This window comes from Pogona vitticeps, chromosome 2, assembly GCF_051106095.1.
Source record: "Pogona vitticeps strain Pit_001003342236 chromosome 2, PviZW2.1, whole genome shotgun sequence".
Classification (NCBI taxonomy): domain Eukaryota; kingdom Metazoa; phylum Chordata; class Lepidosauria; order Squamata; family Agamidae; genus Pogona; species Pogona vitticeps.
In genome coordinates, this window is record NC_135784.1 from 182306798 (window position 1) to 182328038 (window position 21241).

At 45.9% G+C, this 21241-nt stretch overlaps 1 protein-coding gene across 7 annotated transcripts in view; it reads right to left on the reverse strand.

Moving 5' to 3' along the window:
• PDE4A (phosphodiesterase 4A) overlaps positions 1-21241 on the reverse strand; it is a 510240-nt gene that overhangs the window by 46564 nt on the left and 442435 nt on the right. For 6 of the 7 annotated variants that reach the window (XM_078386601.1, XM_020798676.3, XM_020798677.3 and 3 more), the window contains 5 exons: positions 12442-12627; positions 10564-10600; positions 9977-10050; positions 8837-8886; positions 7454-7566 (listed from right to left, as the gene is read on the reverse strand). In XM_078386601.1, coding sequence (XP_078242727.1) covers positions 7454-7566; positions 8837-8886; positions 9977-10050; positions 10564-10600; positions 12442-12627 — 460 coding nt within the window. Of the gene's footprint in view, positions 1-315; positions 7319-7453; positions 7567-8836; positions 8887-9976; positions 10051-10563; positions 10601-12441; positions 12628-21241 lie in introns of those variants that run through there. The other variant, XM_020798682.3, reaches the window with a different exon arrangement.

The window sequence follows — 21241 nt, forward strand, 5'->3', positions numbered from 1 at the left end:
CACTCCACATGCAGGGGGGCTTAGCTGTTGCAAGTACTGTAGTGCCCTCAACCAGCCATACCCATTTCTGATCTTGCCAGCACGCACACTACATGGGGGAGCCTGCAAAGACTAGGCATTGCTGTTCTTAGGCATGCAGTCAAAGTTAATGATTGCTGACTTGCCTCTTCATCCTCCTTAAACTGTCTCACAAAGTCACCAGATGTGCCAGTAAGGGTTAGGGTACTGCCCACCCAAAACCTCATCTACCTTCTCCACCGAATGGTTTCTTTACCCACCTACCCACATCTCCCACCACAGGTACATCTAGATTACCTGGTCCCACCAGCCAACCAGCCATGGTTTCGCACAGGTCTCGCAGAAAAAATCCACTAAGGGCATCTTCTGTTCTCCACCAGGGGGCGGCAGAGGTTCTGAGTTACCCACCAACGTGGTATTCCTTCTCTCTCTCGCTCTCTCGAGGAGAGCTTGCGTGGTTCCCTCTTCCTTTGATGTTGGTAGGAGAGGAAGGGGTTAAAATCTCAAAGTCGTTCTTTCCATGAGCGGGTTTGGGCCTGGCCTGGCTCTTGCTAGCCAACCCGCCCTGTGCGAGGCCCCTCACATCTCTGCTGCTTCCCTCGGGGACCCCCACGAGGGGGCCACGAATAGGGCGAAGAGAAGATGTGCAGGACAGGCCGAAGCCCGAGAAAGTCCCACGTCTCTGGCTGTACTGCAGATGAGGAGGGAAGTACCCACAGTGCAACGCTGCTCTCCGGCTACCAGCAAAACACAGCCCCCGCTCCTCAACTCCTTATACGTGCCTCTCCTCCTCCTCCTCCTTCTCCTCCTCAGGTCACATCTTCCGTGGATGGAAGGGAGAGAAGAAAAAAGTCCAGCAGCCGAGGAAGAAGAGAAGAGGGGCAGCCGGGGAAAGCAGTGCTGGCGGCAGCGGCGGCGGCAGCAGACGACGAAGACGACCACGACCCAGGAGCGGTTTCATCCAGGTGGAGCAGTCGGGAGATTCCCAGCCATTTCTGGGTACCACATGGCAGCTCTCCAGCTAAGCAGGCAGAAACTGCATTGCTAAGAGGCACGTCCTCTCTCTCTCTCTCTCTCTCTCTCTCTCTGGTATGTGTGTTTGAAGGCAGCGGTCACCACGGAGACGACAGAGACCAGGGTACTTCCTCAGATGGCCTCAGCTGCAGCTGCATCCCCAGCTTTGTCGTCTGTGTGTGTATGTGTGAGCGCATTTCTCTCACTGCAGTACTGGGTGGATGGGATATGATGTCAGGTAGTGGGGAGAGAGGGAGACACACACAGAGAGAGAGGGGGGGGAGAGGGAGTGGAAGTGGAAGTGAAGGGAGGGGAGGGAAGAGGAGTGGCCTGAAAGAGGAGGTGGCTACGAAAACACCTACAAGGAGAGCTGGCTAAAACAAACAGGTGAAAAGGGGTGGGGAGGGGAGGCAGAACAGGGAGGGGGAGGGCTGCCCCTGCAAGGGTCCCAATTAAATCCAGAGCTTGGGGGGGGGGCTTGGAGGGAAGGCTGTCTGAGCCCCCCCGGCCTGCCTGCCTCCCTCCTCCCATCTGCAGCAGCCCACAGAACACATGGTGAGGCTACAGAATGCTCTACAGATAGTGACCGGGTAACCCAGCTCCGCTTTGCGTGGTGGAAGAAACAGAGGAAAAAACGAGGCATCGAGAAATCCATTTGGCGTCTTGGAGAGCTGCCTCTCTGACAAGCCGCTGCCTTACATCCCCGGCAGCTCCCGGCTCCAACTCCCGGACAAGAGGTTGGGAGAAAGAACGGAGATGCTCTAACTCGGGATGGGGCCGACCAAACCCATCACAGCTGCCTTTGCTCAGCTCCGTGGTCTGCCAGGCGGGGGGGGGGAGGGGAGGAGGAGGGATGGCATGTATCTGAGAAGCAGGCGAGGGCCAGTCTACCGTTCTGTTCACTAGTTATGATCAGCAGCTACCTTATCCTCACACTTGTGGTTTGCAAATCTAATTTCCCGTTCTCCGAAGGACATACAATCTGGCAAAATGACACTGAAGGGAAGAGAGAGCGAGGAGGAGGAGGAGGAAGAGAAGGATGCAGGGAGAAGCTAAGAATCAAAGGACCAGGTTTTCGAGATGTGAGAAGGCAGCAGCGACAGCAGTTGCAGCAATGGCCTACTTCGCAAGCACGTCCTCCCTCCCTGGCTGTGTTCACACAAGCATGCCGACACCCAGATCTAGACAGGCTCTGATTATATGTGTCAAAAACTCTGCCTCATTGCTACCAGACTTCCAGTTATTATCAGACACTTCCTTTATTTTGCTTCCAAAAACATCACTATGGCACTTTATTTTTTTGTGACCGAGAAGAAGAAATTATCTTAGTAATCCCAAGGGCATTCCAGACTGCCCTTCCTTTGGAGGCACTGCTGGCAATTAATTAAAAATTAGACTTGGACAGTAGTAAGAGATTCTCACACAGGGAGTGGTTGTTAGAGGCAGTTATCTACAAAAGGGCCTGCCGTTTCTGGGCCATATGGGTTCTCCATCGTCTCCCTGTGGATACCTATGAACCATCTGCACCCCTGCGCATGCACACACAATTACCAATGGTGGGGACTTTGTTCTCTCTCTCTCTCCCCTCCCCAAAGGAAGTTGGGCATCAGGCATCTCACCTTCTGCTACGTACAGCCCTAAAACATCCTGCACTGGGGCTCCATGTTCCTGACCACAGCACCATGAAAGCCACAAAGCACAGAGGTAGGACAAGAGGTCCTTCAAAAGGACACTCTACTCTGCCATCTTACTCCTTGAGTGGGACTAAATGAACAGCTGACCAGAACATCGAACCCATTCCAGCCTACACAAATCCAGTGATTCACTTTTCACCTTGAGGACATAATCATTTGCTCACATCCACTGGGAGAAAGTGGGTAGGGGACCGACAGACTGAAAGGCAGGCAAGACAGAGACACAGACACACTTCTCATTTGCCAGAAGCTACACAGGATATCAAAAGACAGGCTCTCTTTCCCCATCTTCAAAAGAAACGTTACAGACTGTCTCCTCGCACTCTCCCCCACCCCCGCGCCAGCACTCTCACTTGCTGTACTCAGGAAGAAAACAACCTCTATTTCATGCAGCATCCAGAGCTTAAGGTGAGCTGCATGACCTACTTCAGTGCAAATATACCAACCAGGAAAAAAATAATTCTTCCTCTCAAACACAGGCATGAATTTCTGTGCAGGGAATCCGAAAGCTAAACTTACTTAAGATTTAACTTCTTAAACACAGCCCAGACAGAACATGTTGCTCCTTCAAGCAATTGCACCCTAAGATCTGGGAGGAGCATCCTAGCATCCGTTGTTATTTCACAAAGAATGCCAGAAATTAAGGGACAAAGCACAGAAATCAGTTCCCAGAAAGTACACTTCCCTGGTGAAAAATGTACAATTCTAGAAATATGTATGTGATCTAGAATATCTCTGAAATCTAAATGACATCTTCCTTTGCACATCTAGTCCTGGAGTCACACATAACACAGTGGATCATGTTATAGATGAGATGATGTGTTTGAGCAATCATTCCCAACCTTGGATGAGCCAGGTGTTCTTAGACCACAACTCCCAGAAACCCTGGCCAGCACAGCTAGTGGTGAAGGCTTCTGGGAATTGCAGTCCAAGAACTAGGTTAACCAAGGCTGGGGACCACTGTGTTAGAGCAAGAAACACACACTTATCACCTGTCTTTCAGACCTGGAAGCTATGCACTGGTATTCCCAGTGACAGTGCAAGGAAACACAGAGCACGTTCCTTGATCCAGGAGCATATCTTTGTTGGTTGTTTGGTTTGCTACTAGCACTGTGAAGATCCTGCAGTTAATGTGCCCTCTAGAATACAGCTGTTCACAACTTAAGACCAGCCAGCTATGGGGAAACGCTTTTTACTGAGAATAAAAGAATCACGAATTGAGATCATCTCTCTCTCTCTCTTGCTTGAAGTAAGGTGGGAACATCTCAGGGGCAAAAGGTTCTCCAACAATGGCTCAGAGAAGAATCACTATGAGAAGCCTGGTCTAGTATTCTTGAAGGCTTTCAAAGCTGGGATACAATGATTGTTGTAGGTTTTTTGGGCTGTTTGGCCGTGTTCTGGATGTTTTTCTTCCTAACGTTTCACCAGTCTCTGTGGCCGGCGTCTTCAGAGGACAGGAGCTAGAACACAGTCCTAGCTTCTAACTCCAGTCCTCTGAAGATGACGGCCACAGAGACTGGTGAAACGTTAGGAAGAAAAATCTTCAGAACACGGCCAAAGAGCCCGAAAAACCTACAAGAACCATCAGTCTGGTCTAGATTCAAAACCCAAAACAAAAATAGGCAGGGGCACCATTTATTTATTTCATTTACATTCTGCCTTTCTTCCAATAAGTCAGAATCAATTTGATGGCACATGGTTATTATTTCTTCAATGAAACTGAAGCCTTTGCTGAGTTTCATAGCCCAGTGAAAATTTGGACCCAGGTCCTCCACACCCTGGTCCAATTAACTAATCCCTGCATCTCACAGGCAGGGATTAGTTATCATAAAGCCCGAGGGAGCTGGGAGATGTACATAGCTTTTGCATAGGACTTCGCAACAACAGAAGTGGTAATATAGTAGACAGCTGACAACTAACACAGAGATCAGTGGCTTTGATCTCACACAGTTTGCATTGTCCCAATTAGCAGCTGTTTAAAGGTGGGAGCAGAGAAGTGGAAAGGAGTTGCAGGAATATTTTAATTTTGATCTCTCATGTTCTTCCTTCAACGTAAACCCATGCCTTCTTGTGCTAAAAGCTGTTAGTAGCTTCATGGAGTAGGGAAGAAAACTCAGAAATCCCACTATGATGTTTCTCATTTTCTATATGCAGCACAGCTGATCATGGATCTTCTATACAGTGTTGACTAGGGATGGGACTTTCAGGTTAACCTCATTGGGAAAAAAAACCTATGGAAGAGGAGCTTTCTTTCGTTTTCAGAGTCTTTCGTGGTTTCACGATAGAAAGCCTCTGGAAAACAAATGATTTAGGATTGCAAAAGAGATGGTAACAAAACTTGTCATATTTCATTCGTATTTCCTCACTTATATTACCCTTGTTTCACCCTTGTATGCAAAATTGCCTCATTGATATTCCAGATTTGATGACTGATGATGTGATAAAATAACATAGTTCTGCCCTAGTCTGGCGAAAGAGATGATGATGATCTGATGAATCTGCCTGATGCTTCTCTTTCTCATCTGTACGGTTTCCTAATGATGATGTAAAAGTGCTGCCTGCTGCCTAAGTCTGATGATGATTTGTCTTTCTCAGGCACCCTTGTGCTGCCTGCTTTTGGAGCAGATGATTGTCTGTTGCCCTTGAGCCTGCTTTCTTGGAATTGTTTTGAGTGTCCTGTCAGGCTTAACCTGGGCTAGTGGCAGAAAAACAAATGGGGGGAAAATGAAATGAAAGCATCACAAAAAGCTGGGTACTTTTGCTGTTACTGACAGAACCAGCAGTCTTAAAGACCTATAAATGAATGAGGACCCCTCCCCCAAAAAGAATTCAAAATGGTTTTTCCCTTCACATTCCTAGTATTTATTATGGCCCTCACATTCATTCATTCATTCAGTCAGTCAGTGCGGATCTACTGTTCATTTAAAACACAAACTTATTGGGACAAGAAGTGAAAGAAAGAAAAGACGAGGCATGGAAAAAGCGGGGGTGGCGGAAGAGAGTGAGGATCCCTGGGGATTGTATAGAGGCTCTCAGTACAGCAACTGTATGGATGACAGGCAGGCGAGTCTGGCATTTGGAATGGAAGACTTTGGCCCAGGATTATCCATACTCATCACTTTCAAAGACACGCACCATATGTAATCAGGGAGGGTGAGAGAGAGGCTTGGAGGTGCAGTCCAACAACAAGTGTGGCTACTTGCTTTAAAAAAAACAAATATGAAACTAAGCATCCGCATTGGATGCTGGCTACAGAAGATATTCCACAGGCCAAGCATCATACAAACCACTGAGGACCAGTCATCAGTAAATATGCAAGAACACTGAACTGCTCACCTAGGTATGGGGTCACTCACATGGAGCCATCCACTGCTGTACCCCTGCAAGGGTGCATCTTGTATAAAGCACTGCCCGTTCACATACTCTGCCACCTTAGCAGAACACTCCCAAGCAATGCGTTGCATCCCAGGTGCTCTTCCCACCCCACTAAGTGAGAGTCACCCACCTCCAGCTGCAAGACATTGTACGAGTGCTTTCAACCTAGTACTCTGCAACAATCCTAAAACAACACAGAAGGACCCCCCTCAGCAACAAAGCAAAAGGTGGGAGCAGAGCAAGAATCATACAGCCCCGGGGATAAGCACTGAGCCCTGCACCCGGTAACAGAGGCACTCTTCCCAGGTAAATCTCGGTTGTTGCTACTGCACCATCCATCGTAATAGCATTATGCTAGACGAAAAGAGAGACAGATAGATCAAACGTACACACACTCGTACATTGCGCGTGCACACAAAAACTTTACGTTTTCATATGCAGCAAAAATTTGATATGTTTTCATTGAGTAAGACTGACATTTACCACACTGTTGTTTAACAAGCAGACTGTACTCTTGTCCGGTGGGTTCACAGAATATATTTGTTCGTCGGGTTCAAAACACATGCCCTACAGTCTTCGGCTGAAAGTCTTCTAAACTTCCCTGGGGCAGAAGGTGGTGTGATTCTCCACTGGCAGCAGCTACCCTTTTCACCCAGAAGTTACCCCTTTTCTGTCCCACAAAAACCATTCCCCAGATGGTCAAAGAACGCAACATTAAACTCACTTAAATCCTCGACTAGGGGGCAGCTGCATCCAAAAGCATGGCGGGAGATGGCGGCCAAAGGCACTACCAATGTGTATAACCCACAGAGATGGATGCATCTGTGGGTGCTACTTTATCCTGTTTCCTTCATTTTCAAACATTTAGCCTATGAGGTTGTTTATGTAACCAAAATGTCACGACGTAACACACAAAAGGAAGAAATCACCAGACTCAGAGGAAACCCAGAGTTTATAGAACTACAAGAAATGTCCGAGGGGTAGGGGACAAACTACAAGGGTTAAAAAAGGCCCAGTATAGCCCAATGAAAACTGAGATTATTCAGTAGCTACTGAGTGGTAAAGGGGAAGAGAGTAGAATCCTGTGGAGTGAACATGCCATGTTTGTGGCATGTTTTATGTTTAGGTAACTTGGGGAAGCCCACAACCAGGGCAGTGGCTCAGCCTGAGATGATGATACCTTGGCCCTGCTCCGATCTCAGGCCTCCAGTACTTGTACTATAGGGGTGTTTAGGGATGGGGAACATTAAAAGTGGGCCAGTGTTTGCATGAATATATAATGGCAGACAGATATTGGCATCAGCCCGGAAGCCAGGGTGAGATTTCGGAATATGGTACATGTTTATCCCTACCTTGTTGGATGCCATCTCACTGACAGAGCGGTAGGTCTGGATGGTCTCCAGCTGATCAAGGCACCAGTCAAGCTCTTCCAAGGTCTCTCTGGCCATCTGCTGGTATGTCTCCTCTGTCAGAGTAGAGGGTGGAAAGGAGAAACCGTTTGCTTAAAAAGTGACCATTCAAGCATCCTATATCAAGACCGAAGTAGCTCCTGTTCCCTTGGCTTCTGCATACAAGTAACCGCCTGGCGAAACGGATATGAAAGCCACTTTTGTCAAAATTATTCATGTACAGAGTTGACAATAGTGGTTAAGAGGGAATTGCTAGACTGGAAAGTACACGTTAGCCTCTATGCGACCGGCAACTCTTGTAACCTACCAGTCTTCCATTTCAGCTCACCAGGGGCTCAATGAGATTTCTGGTTTTGGCACCACCCTGTGACCACAAAGGTAAAGAGTAGGGAAAGAAAGCGCCTATGAAGCTCCTGGCAAGCTACAGCACACACAAATATGTGGTTAGTAATAAGTTGCACAGAACTGGTTTAAAGGCAAAATAATGTCTGGCACCTGGAGTGTAGTCCTGTACCCAAGAATCTAGAGATGGGGCAAGTTTTCTGGACTACAGCTCTTGAGGATCCACAAGGCAGTTTTTCAGCCTGCAAAGGTACCTTTCAAAGCTCTGACTCTTTTCTCCTTCCCTGCCTTCTTGGCAGTGCAGTTTGCTCCAACCTGACTCACTTGGCACTACTAGGTCTTTTCATGTACTCAAAGCACAGAAAATGCTACAGTTTACTCCATACCACAGCTCAACACCCTCATGATGGGCCTCTAGTCCTTTTGGGAGCATAGGGTTTAATGGATAGATTTTGGGTCTCAATAACACAGCATTGCTACAAAGTGATTAATGGATTTAGCAACACAGGAACACAGCTCAGATACTTTACTTTTCTGCATTATAGTTCCCAGAATCCTCCCAGCCAACAGGGTCATGCTGGTTGGGGGGATTTTGGGCGATGTAGTCCATAAGAGCAACATTCCCTTTCTTTGCCACCCACACCGAGCTCCTCTTCTGCCTATGCTCCAGTACCTGAGTCGGCTGCCCTCATCTTGCCTTGTGGTAATGCCCACCTCTACACAGGTTGCCTCTGCTAACCCTAACCGTGATTTTCCCCATAGAAAGAAGGTGTGGGCTGTAGATGCCTCCTCCAAAGAATTCAGCTGGTCTGCATATGTACTCCATGGAAGTCTGAAGAAAGTGGGGAGGGAAGAGGAACTGACTGAACCTCTATTTGACTTCAGGAACCTCATGCCAGGCCTGTGAAGTTGACTTTGTGCTTCCCCACATTTTCCCTTCCGGAATTTGTCCTCCCTTGGGGCTAAACATCAAACTTCTATTACCTGAAAGGGTGGCTTTGCAAACGCTTGGCTGGCTGCCCATGGGTGACCTCCTAAGGAGAAAGAAAAGAGACACTAGATCAAATATGGGGATCTCGCTTCTGACATAAAAGACCTGTGGCTTTCCCCCAGGTGAGCCCACTCTCTCATGCACCAAAATATATCCTATCTGTGGGCTTGCAAGCAGCAACTTCCCTTGATGAGAGTGCGTGGACTCCAGAGCAAGGCAGAACTCCAGGAGGTTATAAGTGGAAAATGTGAATAGGAGCTTCGAAAACCTGCTTTTGTAAGTCCTTCATTACTTGCTACAACATTTGAAAAGTAATCCATTGTCTTTACTCACTTTAATATTGAACAAGTGATTCATTACATGAGTTTTTGCACTGCTCATCATTACTTCTTTTTTAAAATTCCATTACCATTTTAGAAAAACCATGCAGTCTACTGACTGCATTGCTTTTGAAATATAACTTTGTTACACATACATTTTCCAAAAATGTAACTGGTTAAAGGTAGCTACATGAGTTGTTACTTCCAAGCTTTGGAAATGAGAGAGAGAGAGAGAGAGAGAGAGAGAGAGAATGAATTCTTAAGACCATGGGATCCTGCCTCTTTACATCCGCACTCTAAAAATCTCAGAGTAAGAGTCCATCAAGTCCAGTCCTATGTTGGGCCACAGCAGGTACTTGCAAGAAGGCCACAAGCAGGCACAGATCACCCGGATTTAGAGTTATCAGCCTGCTACTGCAGCTGTGTGCACCACAGGATTTCCCCCTCTGATGACATCTGTGCTAGCATGATCACTGAGTAAACTCTGTGCTGTCTACACTTCCTCTCTTGCCTAACTGAAGAGGAAGAAGCAGAGGCAACACTTGCTGGACTACAACTCCCAGAATCCTACAGCAAGGAGCTACAGCCCATTGCTCCATCTTGGGAAATGTATGTGTGCAAAGATCAAGGAGGGTGCAGTACGTGCTAGGTGGTCTGCAGGATTCTGAACACCTTATTCTTCTGCCTCCCCAAATCTATTAACCTAAAAGGTCTGAACTGACTCTACCACAGTCCAAGAACAGGCAATAAAATTTAATTGTGTTGGGGGCCAGATACAGGTATTTCTTGAAATTACTTGTAATGGTTACTTACTTATTAGATGTTGGAGTGGGCACATTGGCCAGGATGGAGAAATTATTACGCACGCTCCTCAAGCTTGCCAGGACCTGCAGGAAGAAAATAGGCAGAGAGGGTTTCAGCTGGGCAATCAAACTTTGTATCCAGAAAAAAGTCATCAGAACAGTAAAAGTTGCACAAAACCAAATCCTATTCTCCCACTTTAAGAATCAAGGGTGAATAAAAGGTGTACTGGAATAATGGGCTGTGAAATAAGTTATTTCGAAGAAGAAGAAGAAGAAGAAAGAAGAAAGAAGAAAGAAGAAAGAAAGAAGAAGAAGAAGAAGAAGAAGAAGAAGAAGAAGAAGAAGAAGAAGAAGAAGAAGAAGAAGAAGAAGAAGAAGAAGAAGAAGAAGAAGAAGAAGAAACGTTTTATTTCTTAACAGGAATTCTTTCTTAACATACAGGTTGAATAGAAGAACTGAAAATCTTTGGAACTACTATTATTTTTTTTCTTTTAAAAATGATCCTAATACAGATACCATAGACAGGAACTTTTCAAAGCAAAGAACTCTGCTGAGGATAATTTTCTCCCTTAAAACACAGAGCAATCTGGGACATACCTGGGCAAATGGCGTGACTATCAGGTCTTCAGCGTGCCTGTAAAGGGAAAAAAAAAACCCACAAGTCTATGTATTGGCTGAGAGGAATGAGACACAGACCATAATGACATGATAAGCCCAAATTACAGCTCCCAAACTGAAAGAATCAGATAACATATATCAAATGACATTTTAAGGCTGGTGGATCATTTTGCTGAGTGGAAGAACCAATTGTTCCAATCCCCAAACCATTTATACTTGATAAGGATAGAATGGGAGGCCTGTTAATGATATTCCACTCTATATTCTGGATATTATCACTATGCTTTCACCTTTATATTAAACACTGGAAAGTGTAAAAACTTGACAGCTGCCAATCATAACTTTGCACAGGAGATGGGATTTTTCCCAAGCACCTGCAATTCAACTGGCTATTTCTGTGGGGAAGAATCTAATAAAAAAACCTGTCACTTCATTTAAACTGCTAAGCAAGCCTCCATGTGGCTACCAGTGACCTGCCATCCTGGTCCTGAACAGATCCAGTTATATTTCAAGATCACAGCCACTACTTCCAGACCATTTCCTTGGGGCAAACACTATCAGGGCCTTTAGACCTTCCCATTAGGTAGAATGAACCAGCTGCTTTAGGCTGCAGATGCCTAAAGTCTCGTCGCTGTCGTTGAGTCGTTTAGTCGTGTCCGACTCTTTGTGACCCCATGGACCAGAGCACGCCAGGCCCTCCTATCTTCCACTGCCTCCCGTAGTTGTGTCAATTTCATGTTGGTTGCTTCGCAGACACTGTCCAGCCATCTCATCCTCTGTCGTCCCCTTCTCCTCTTGCCATCACACTTTCCTAACATCAAGGTTTTTTCCAAGGAGTCTTCTCTTCTCATGAGATGGCCAAAGTATTGGAGCCTTAGCTTCAGGATCTGTCCTTCCAGTGAGCACTCAGGGTCGATTTCCTTCAAAATGGATAGGGTTGTTCTCCTTGCAGTCCAGGGGACTCTCAAGAGTCTAAAGAGCCTAAAGTCTACTAGTTCCCAAAGGTAGCTCATTCTGTGCCTTCCAAAGTGGCAGGCGGCCTTGGAGGACAGTAGAGAACACTGTTTCACCGCCCGTTATGAAGCCAGATTCCAATGCCAATCCAACTGGCTCCTGTATATATAACTGGAGGTAGAGGGCGCCATCATGTCCTTTGCCTCTGGCAGTGAAATGTCTTGGCCTGGCACTAATCACAATGCATTTATATCAGGCATCAGAAGGTCCAGACTGGGAGCATCATAGATCAGTCACTGGACTCCTCACAACATTCAAAGTTGATAGGCAAGGGAAGAAACAAAAGGCAGCTGCAGCTCAGTCATTCCCACGACAGCCCATAATCCTCATGGCCTGAAGAAGAGCATCCATTTTCCCACTATGTCACCAAATAACCACCTTCTTTCTGGCCTGTCATCCATGCCATTCACCCACCCTCAGGCTGACGACTGGTGTCCTTAAATAAGGGCCAAACTACATATTACAGGTAACCCATTCACTAGAAGTGAAATAAATTTGGCCTCTCAGAGACATGATTTAGGTCTTTAGTGGAAGAGAAGGTCTCAGACTTTTGTGCCCAAGAAATGAGACTTGGAAATAAACCCTGTATTAAGCTCATGAAGATCAAATGCAAAACAATGCCAGGTAATTTGAAAACTAAATCTGTAAGGTAAGAAAAGCTCCCGTTTTGACACTCAGTTGCCAGCAGCTAAGGAATTCCTTCTTCTAATGGTGAGTTATCTGTAATATATAGTAGGTCAGTCTAAGTGTACGGAAAGGTACCACATCAGCCCTGAACTGTGGCCCTTCCAGCATACACTATGGGTGTCCATGTACTTCTTCTGAGAAAGGACAGAAACTCACGCTTCACTGGCAATGGAGGAGTTGCGTGACATGGTCTTTGGTGACATGTCATAGTCACTGTCCGAACGGTATAGGAAGGACTCGCGCCTCTGGCTCTGTGGGAAGCTGGGGTGAAGCACCAGGCCTGGGCTGGCCTGGGAATCCAGTGGGCTGCGTCCAGGTGATGGGCCATTCTCCACCTCAAAGCTGCATGAGAAGAAAGAGGGAAATCGGTTAAGGAAGAACTTGCACTTTCCACGGATGGACAGAAACCATCTCTCATGGTTGCGGAAACATGTTTACCGCAGTAGTAAAATCTGAGAGTGGGGAAACAGCCAGTCCTCACTGTATCCAGTTGCTGTGTGCAGTGTCCCATCCTATTTGTGGAGCACAATCTGCCTAGACTTTTTGGTCATGATGCCTTTTATTTTGCTCAAACTGCCTCCCCATGAAAGCCAACCACCTAAATCCACTGCCTCCCTTCTTACACTAGCTTAAGGAACACTCAAAAGATTCCACACAGCATTTCACTGTCAGGCATTTCAGATTATTCTTTGGCTATGGATGTTTGGAACAATCCGTATTATCAGTATGCACATTTTGATTGCTTTTTGCTGTTGTTTTTCTTTCTTTCAATCTTGCTAAGCCACTTTAGGTTGCTTGCACCGGAAAGACGGCCAGTAAAACACTGCAAATAAATCAAGTCAAATACAGATCTGTGTACCTCATACAACTCTCTGTGAGCCAATCCTGCACTGAATTTGCTACTTGATCAATAGTGGGGTGGGGTGGGGGGAAGATATTCCCCATTCAATTGCTTGGCCCAGTCGTGCACAACCAAGGAAGCAGGTAGCTAACAACGAAAAATATGCCCCAAAGCCACTGTACTTCTTAAAATCTTTTCTTTCTCTTTTTTTTTTAAAAAGGAAGCAGCAAGCTTTTGTTTGCAAATGCAACTCTTCCACTATGCAAAGAACCCATATGCCTTAGCAGAAAGTGCCTCTCAGCCCTACACAACAGCCTCCTCACACACCCTTCTGTAATAATTCCAATACAACTCCTTCTTCCACCATCAAACAACGTCTTGTTCCAGCTCTCAAATTCTGGTCCAGCTCAAGTGCTGGATTTTGCATAAAAGCTGCAAACAGAGCGTGTTTATACAAGATATGCACATTTGCATCAATCTGATTAACCTGTTTTATTTATTTAAGGCACAATGAAGTAGACATTTCAATGCAGAACTTGGGATGAAAAATTTGAGGTTATTAAAGTACACAACATAAACACCGTCTTGACAACACACACACACACGCACACACACTCTCCCCCTCCTTTCCTCCTTTCTTAATCATGTCACCAACTCCCTCTACTGGTAAACATATTGCTATCTCTATCTATGTTTACAGTTTACTTTAGGTGAAACGTAAAATAACTTCCTCTCCTACCAGAGCCTTATTTGAAGGTACGCAGCCCTCTCCTTGTCACTATAGTTCAAAAATAAGACCGTACAGACATGATGATGACACCTTCAAGCCAGCTCCCCCACCAGACTTTGGTAAGATCTTGCCTGATGAAGAGACCTAGAGGCCTTGAAAAGCTTGCACATAATTTTGTGCCGTTTTGGCTAGCCTACTATTCTAATCTGGATTCTGGAATTCTTTTAACCAGGGGAAGGGCAACCTGTTGGGGGTAGGGGATCATAAGGCATCCTTCCAACCCATGTGGGTTGGCATTCTGTTCCACTGCTGAATGCAGGCATCACAGTGGTGGTTTCCTATTTGCTTGTTAAAGTTGCACCTTCTCATGGACAAGGTGAATAGGAGCACATGTATCTTGTTTTAATGCAGGCCTGCATTTCTGGGGGACTTGAAGAAGACTAATTCTGCTTGAAAACAAAGTGTACACTCCTTACTTATCTTGTTTTCAAAGAAAACTGCACCTTTTTGGGGGGTAACTGGTAACTGCTGCACAGCCGAAGTCCACTGAAGTGGCAAGTACAAAAATGGGCAGAAGGTGTCCACATGACTCTAGAGCAATGGCCTCAACCTTGAGTCTCCAGGTGTGCTTGGACAAAAAGTCCCAGAAGCCTTTAAAACTAGCTGTGCTGCTCAGCATTTCTGGGAGTTGCAGTCCAAGAACATCTGGAGACCCAAGGTTGGGAATCACTGCTCTAGAGGGATGTCCTCTAGTATTAGCACTCAAAATACATGGAGCTACCGGTACTATTCTCCCTTTTCCTCCAAAAACTATTTGTTGGAACAAAAGAAAAAGAAACAAGTGTTACAAGTGGAAAACAGTATTGTCCCCCCCACCCTATAAATGAGGTTAGACTGAACAATAAAAGTTTTGTTTGAAAGCACTGCTGGTCCTTAAGTGATTTAAGTGCAATTGCACGTGTCTTTACTCAGCAGTCAAGTCCCACCATTTCCAGTAGGTGTTACTTTTACGTAAGAATCTACAGGAACCAGCATCAATACATTTGTATCAGCAAACTGTCAACAGATGTGAACAACACTCTCATCTTGTCCAACAGTGAACAGCTGTGCAACTTGAAGGCTGTTCTAGAATAAACATCAATAAAGATAGAATCCTGCCTCTGTGGCCAGAAAGCAAAAATGCCACCTGCATCATTGCCTCAAAATGTTTCTTCTTTTATGGATACAACAGTGGCCGCACTGTCTAGGGAATTCAGGTAGTTGGGAGTTGCAGACTGGTAACTTTTCCAAACTGCGGTCACTGAGGGAACCTATGCAGAGCCTGAGATGACCCTTCAAAGTTTGAATAATCAAAGTACAACACACCATCGGGAAAAGGCTCCTCCAGCCTTAGCTTTTGTCCCTGCAAACTCCCGAATCTTGCAATTGAGAGGCGTTCAGCTTGGCTATCCAGCGCCCAGAGGATTGGACCTAGCACACAGATAATCACTCCTAGTTGTTACCCACAAACTCCTCCCCAACGTTTCAAAGCTCTTCCCAATGATGGGCTGCCCTTTCCAAAATGCTGTTCTACAAGTTTGTTTCCCTCCATTGCCAGCTCCCCATTGCCATCTAAAAGTAACAGAATAAACCAGTCATGAGAGAGAAAGAGAGAGAGAAAAAATATTCAATTGGACAGCCCCCCCTTCTCTCTCTCTCTCTCTCTCTCTCTCTCTCTCTCTCTCTCTCTCTCTCTCTCTCTCTCTCTCTCTCACACACACACACACACACACACACACACACACACACACACACACACACACACACACACACACACACACACACACACACACACACACACACACACACACACACACACACAGAGGGTTCCCTAGTGCCCTTCTAGATCTGACTGGAAGGAAGAGGCAAAGAGAATTTTTGCCCAGTGCAGCTCCCTGTGCCAACATGAGCAGTCACTTCTTGGCCAACTAACCTTCGGGTGGACAGATGGAGGGTGGGCAGAGCCATGACGCGATCGGACATGGCCTACAGCGCAGGCCATGTGGACGTGGGCCGTCCTCCCTGCTACCTCAGAGTCGGGAGGCCAACGTTTCAAACCCTCCGACCCAGATACCTGCAGAAGTCAAAGAGCTTTTTTCTACAGTTAGTCCCGCCCAGTGCCGTCCTGGGGGATGTTGGTGCAATCCAGTTGAGAAATGCAGCTTAAGAGAAAAGGGACTGACTCATCATCACTCAGCAACCAGGACTCAGAGTGGAGTGGTTGGAAGCACACTGGCAAGCCCCCTCCCCAGGATACCCAGAGAAAAGGGGAAGCCACATTAGGGGCTTGAGAGGGGAATAAACAGACCCATCAGCCTGTTCCTCAAGGAGGAGGCTGGATTTCTCATTTACTGTCGTTTCAGCATGTTATGGTTTCAACGGACGCTAAAAAATAGTTCTTCCTCTATTCTCTCTCTCTCTCTCACTCTCTCTCTCACTCTCACTCACACACACACACACACATTCACTCGCTCTCCTTTAGGGCTTTGCAATAGGATGTCCCCCTTCTGAGATAAAGGGATTGCCAAAGAGAGCTACTGAAATCAAACATGCATGGCATGTTTGATTTCAGTAGTTCACTTCAATATAAGCAAATTTTAAAGTGCTTAGTGTCTAGGAAACAGAAAAAAAATAAAATCATGAGACCAATGGTGGTAACACAGAGAAAAAAGTTTCATATCAGTCAAGCAAAAAGCTCATTTTGCAAAACCTTCTCTGCTCCAAAACATGGTGTGCAAGGCAATCTTGACTGGCACATGTCAATCAGACAACAGCTCAAACCCTTCCAAAAAAAGGAAAATCAATGATCAGACTATCCTGTCTCCTTAGAATTTTATAAGTCCCTCCAGCTCACCCATGGTCACTGTTAACGGTTGAACAGATGTGACCGTAGACCAGTTCCTTTCTACTAGCTTGCGTCAGAGGGGTGTTATAAGGAAGCAAAAGGGAATCCTTGAAATACGTTGCCTTGAGATCAATGGAGAAAGGACAAGATAGGAAAAATCTGTTGGGCTCTTTTATGAATCATGCTATTATTTTTTGCATTATGTTAACATTTCAGTTCACAAGCCACCATACACATGAAATAAAAATAATTGAATCCATTAATTTTCCCAAATGAAGCTCAGAAAATGACAATCCAAGCCTTTTATCCCCATGACAGATTTGCTAACTGGGAGATTCTAACAGATGTAGTCCAGAAAAAGTAACTTTTTCCTAATTCTGCCTAAACAGGATTTGGAATGGGACTTTGCACATCAGGGCAAAACTGATGTTAATTCTGAAATGGACAATAGTGGGGCTGCCTCCCTCCCCCGCATCTATATATATGGTGATTCCCAAGTAAAAACAGGTTTATAATTTTTAAGTACTCTTTACCAGATCTTAGGTAAAGGTAAAGGTTCCCCTTGACATTTTCAGTCCAGTTGTGTCCGACTTTAGGGGGTGCACTCATCCCGCTTTTCAAGCCATAGGGCCAGGCGCCTGTCCAAAGACAGTTTTCCGTTGTCACGTGGCCAGTGTGACTAGGGAATGCCGTTTTACCTTCCCACCGAGATGGTACCTATTTTATCTAACTCACATTTACATGCTTTAGAACTGCTAGGTTGGCAGGAGCTGGGACAAGTGACTGAGCTCACTCTGTCGCGTGGATTCGATCTTACGACTGCTGGTCTTCTGACCCTGCAGCACAGGCTTCTGCGGTTTAGCCCACAGCGCCACCACATACCTTCTTACCAGATCTTAACACAGTGTTAATACCTCTACCGCATTCCCTTGGGGTATGTATAGCACACACTTCATGCTAAGAAACGCCTTTAAAAGGTACACGGCCATTACAAAAGCAACCTAGAATCCACAGGGGCTACAAGCATCTCTCTCAGCTTAGTGTCTGGGATCACACAGGCCTAGATGTTGTGTGCTTCTCTTTATCAGCGGAGCCTTTTCCCTTTCGGCTGGGGATCACCGTTGTCACCTGCTGGGCAGCCCAGAGGAAGCCGCCCTCAACCTCTCGGGGGCAGCTGTGTCGCATCAGCGTGTGGTAACTCCGGAGACAGAGGGAACACCTCCTCCGTGTCCTTCTCCCTTCCTCCCCAATAGACAAAGCCGAGAAAGGGAGACACCGAAGCCACACAATTCAAAGGTTTAGCTCCCGGTTCACCAATCAGGAAGCCTTAAACCACACTTGGCATAAACTGAAAAGCAGTACAAGGCTAGCTTATTTCAAAAGCAAGGCAAAAGGGTATGTGGGGGTGGGGGATAATTAATTTATTCTTGCATCTCCTGTGAAATGTGAACCAGTGCTGTTTCTGTCCCCCTTCCCCTCAACACAGCAGGCAACTGCTCCTGTTTCAAGGAAGGTGGGGCTGCCCTGGGCTGTGGCAGGGGCTTGCAGGAGTAAAACACATTACGCAACATTTCTGCCTAAGCGGATTTGGGTCTCCCCACTGGATGGATGGAAACTCCTGCCAAAAAAGGTGGGGCAGTAGGGCTTAAAACAATCAACTGCTGGCCTGGCACACAGGGAGGGGGAGGATGGTATCTTGTGTATTTTCCTTTCTCACCACAACAGTGAATGATAAGCAACAACCTGAATTTTGCATATGAAAAAGAAATGCAACAATGCAGAGGGAGACTAGGAATTTAAATGGCCTTCTGAGTGGTGTGGGGATCAACAGATGTGGTCTACAGCTCAGCATGTCTGTCACTGACAGATAAAACACTCACACAAGAAGTCTGTGATTAAAGCAAGCCTTCTGTACCTCTCGGTTTGGAAAGTGTCAAAGCACAGTTCCTATGGACTTTCATATTCTATTAATTCTGCTTGGCTTCTCTCTGGGGGTAAGGAAGCGCTTTGCACACATATGTGTTGAACGGATGCAGGCCGCCAGGCCCAAGAATGAATGCCACATTCCAGCACCAGGTTGTATGTGTGTGGGGGGGGGTAGCCTTGGGCAAGCTTTCCTAAGTGGGCTCTCTCCTCCTCCTCCTCCTCCTCCCTGCTTGTGGCTACTGCCTATTTGCTTGCCTTCTTTCTTTGGGCTCAATCATGTGCAGCTCCACAGACAAAAAGGTTAGGGCAAGTATCAGAGGTTATCAGTGGCAATGAGAAAAATAAAAAGCCGGGCTACGAGGTTCCCAGGGCTGGCAACGGGTTTTCTGGTAGGGTGAGGCCGAAGCAAATGCTCACCACCTCATTCCACGCTTGAACAGGACTTTGGGATTTCTCTCTCTTCCCTGACTGGCTGGCTTACTGTTACTAAGCGTAGTACTGTACGTCACGCTAAAGCAGGCCCATTGAATCAACAGGGATTTGGTGAGTTAGCTCCTCCATAAGTCCTGTTGATTCAAATGGGTCTACTCCAGCGCGACTCACTAGCTAAGCAATAGGATTTCAGCACTGATTGACTGGTTAATTCCCCTTATTTATTTAGGCAACTTTTTTCTTCACACTAAATGCTTGCTTCACTGCAGAGCAGACCTTCCATTTCAAGCTATTTGCTACAACCATTTAGTGGCAGATGATCCAAGCACAGTATTTTAATTCCAGCCCATCTTGGCTATTGCTGCACAACTATACTGCTCAAGAGTTTTTGTTTGACATGCATGAAATGCTTCCCCCCCCCCCCCCGGTATTTATGCTTTTGTAGTTGACTTAGTTGGCAAACCATTTCTCAGGCAGTTCCAGGGTTCACACACTGAGAGTTGTCCATCTCATCATTCCCTAATAAGAAGGGGATCTGATAAAAATTAAGGAGACCAAACCTAGGGGCAAGGAAGGTCATAGGGGCCTTATCAGTGCCTGGACAGGCAAGGGATGAGAGTAAGGAACGCTTTGCACCGGCAAGCAAATGTCTAGGTCAGCGGGCACACCCACATGGTGGAGCGTCATGGCACTTCCTATCTTGGACCACCGAGTCCGTTCAACACCTTCTCCTTGGGAAGGAGAAAATTTTAAAATATTATCTTTCCTCTCCTTCCTTCTTTTTGCATCTCAGCAGTGGCAACTTGTAAACCAAGCTATGGGGAGAGGGCTCACCCCCACCAGCCACACAATCTAACATGACCCAGAAGTTTGTGACATATTGCTAGAATACACATATATTCATCTGTAAACCCCACCCCCTTTAGCTGGCTGGTTAGCTCAACGAAATGGAGCAGCAGCCTGCAAGCGAGAGGTCGGGAGTTCAATTCCCCAATATGCCTTGCAGGAGAAAAGCCATCCTGTGTGGCCCTGGACAAGCTGCACAGTCCCAGGGTACCCCCCCCCCCGGGGAGAAGGGGATGGTAAACTACTGTACTTCTGAGTGCTCTGTACTACTTAGGAAACCTTGAAGACCGTTCCCATAAGTTTGAAATGAACTTCACAGCCCATAATTATCACTGTTATAAGCCACCTTGTAAGTCCAAGTTTTCCCAAGGCAGCTTCTAATTGTATAATTAATTACACAGTGTAACATCAATAATAGATTTAACATTGTAAGTTAGGATAAGAACACCATTAATAACCAAACGTAAAACTAATCACAAGCAACAGTATAAAAAGTAGAACTGGATAACCTAACGAAACAACAACAGCAACAAAAGCTCTTCAATAAAATCTTCACCAAAGAGAAGGCAGATGTAGCTGGAAATGAATACTGCAGCTATGGGGCCAGTGCTGAGAAGGCCTTGTTCCTTGGGCCTCCCAGCCTGATTGCTCTTACAAGTAAACTCTGAAAGATGTTTTCTGAAGCTGATAGAAAAGGGCAGGAAGACTGGTATGAAAGTGATACGTCAGGTAAACTGGGATAAATCATGGTAAGTCAACTTGGTCTTGGAAACCTACTGTTACAATCTTGTAAACATAATCTCTTGGGAGTTACACTCCCTAAATTCAGAAGGAATTACTTTCCAGAAAACATATACAGGATTGCACTGTATCACTGCAAACAGACATGAACTAACCTGGGTATAAGTCCAAGTGGAACTACTACTGTGTTTCCCCAAGAATAAGACAGGGTCTTATATTAATTTTTGCTCCAAAAACGCATTAGGGCTTATTTTCAGGGGATTTTTTATTTTTTTCATGTATTACAATCTACATTTATTCAAACACAGTCATGTCATCTTCTTCTGGTTGCTGCACAATGGTGGAGGGCAGGGTTTCATTTAAGTGGGGCTTTTTTGGGGGGGGTAGGGCTTATATTACAGGCATCTTGAAAAATTATACTCGGGCTTATTTTCGGGGAAACAGGGTAGAATTAACTTTTGAATAAGCAGAGGATCAGGCAACATGGCTCCACTCTTACATACACTTATTTAAGACTTGGCTGCACTGCAATTACTGCTGAATAAATATTCATACG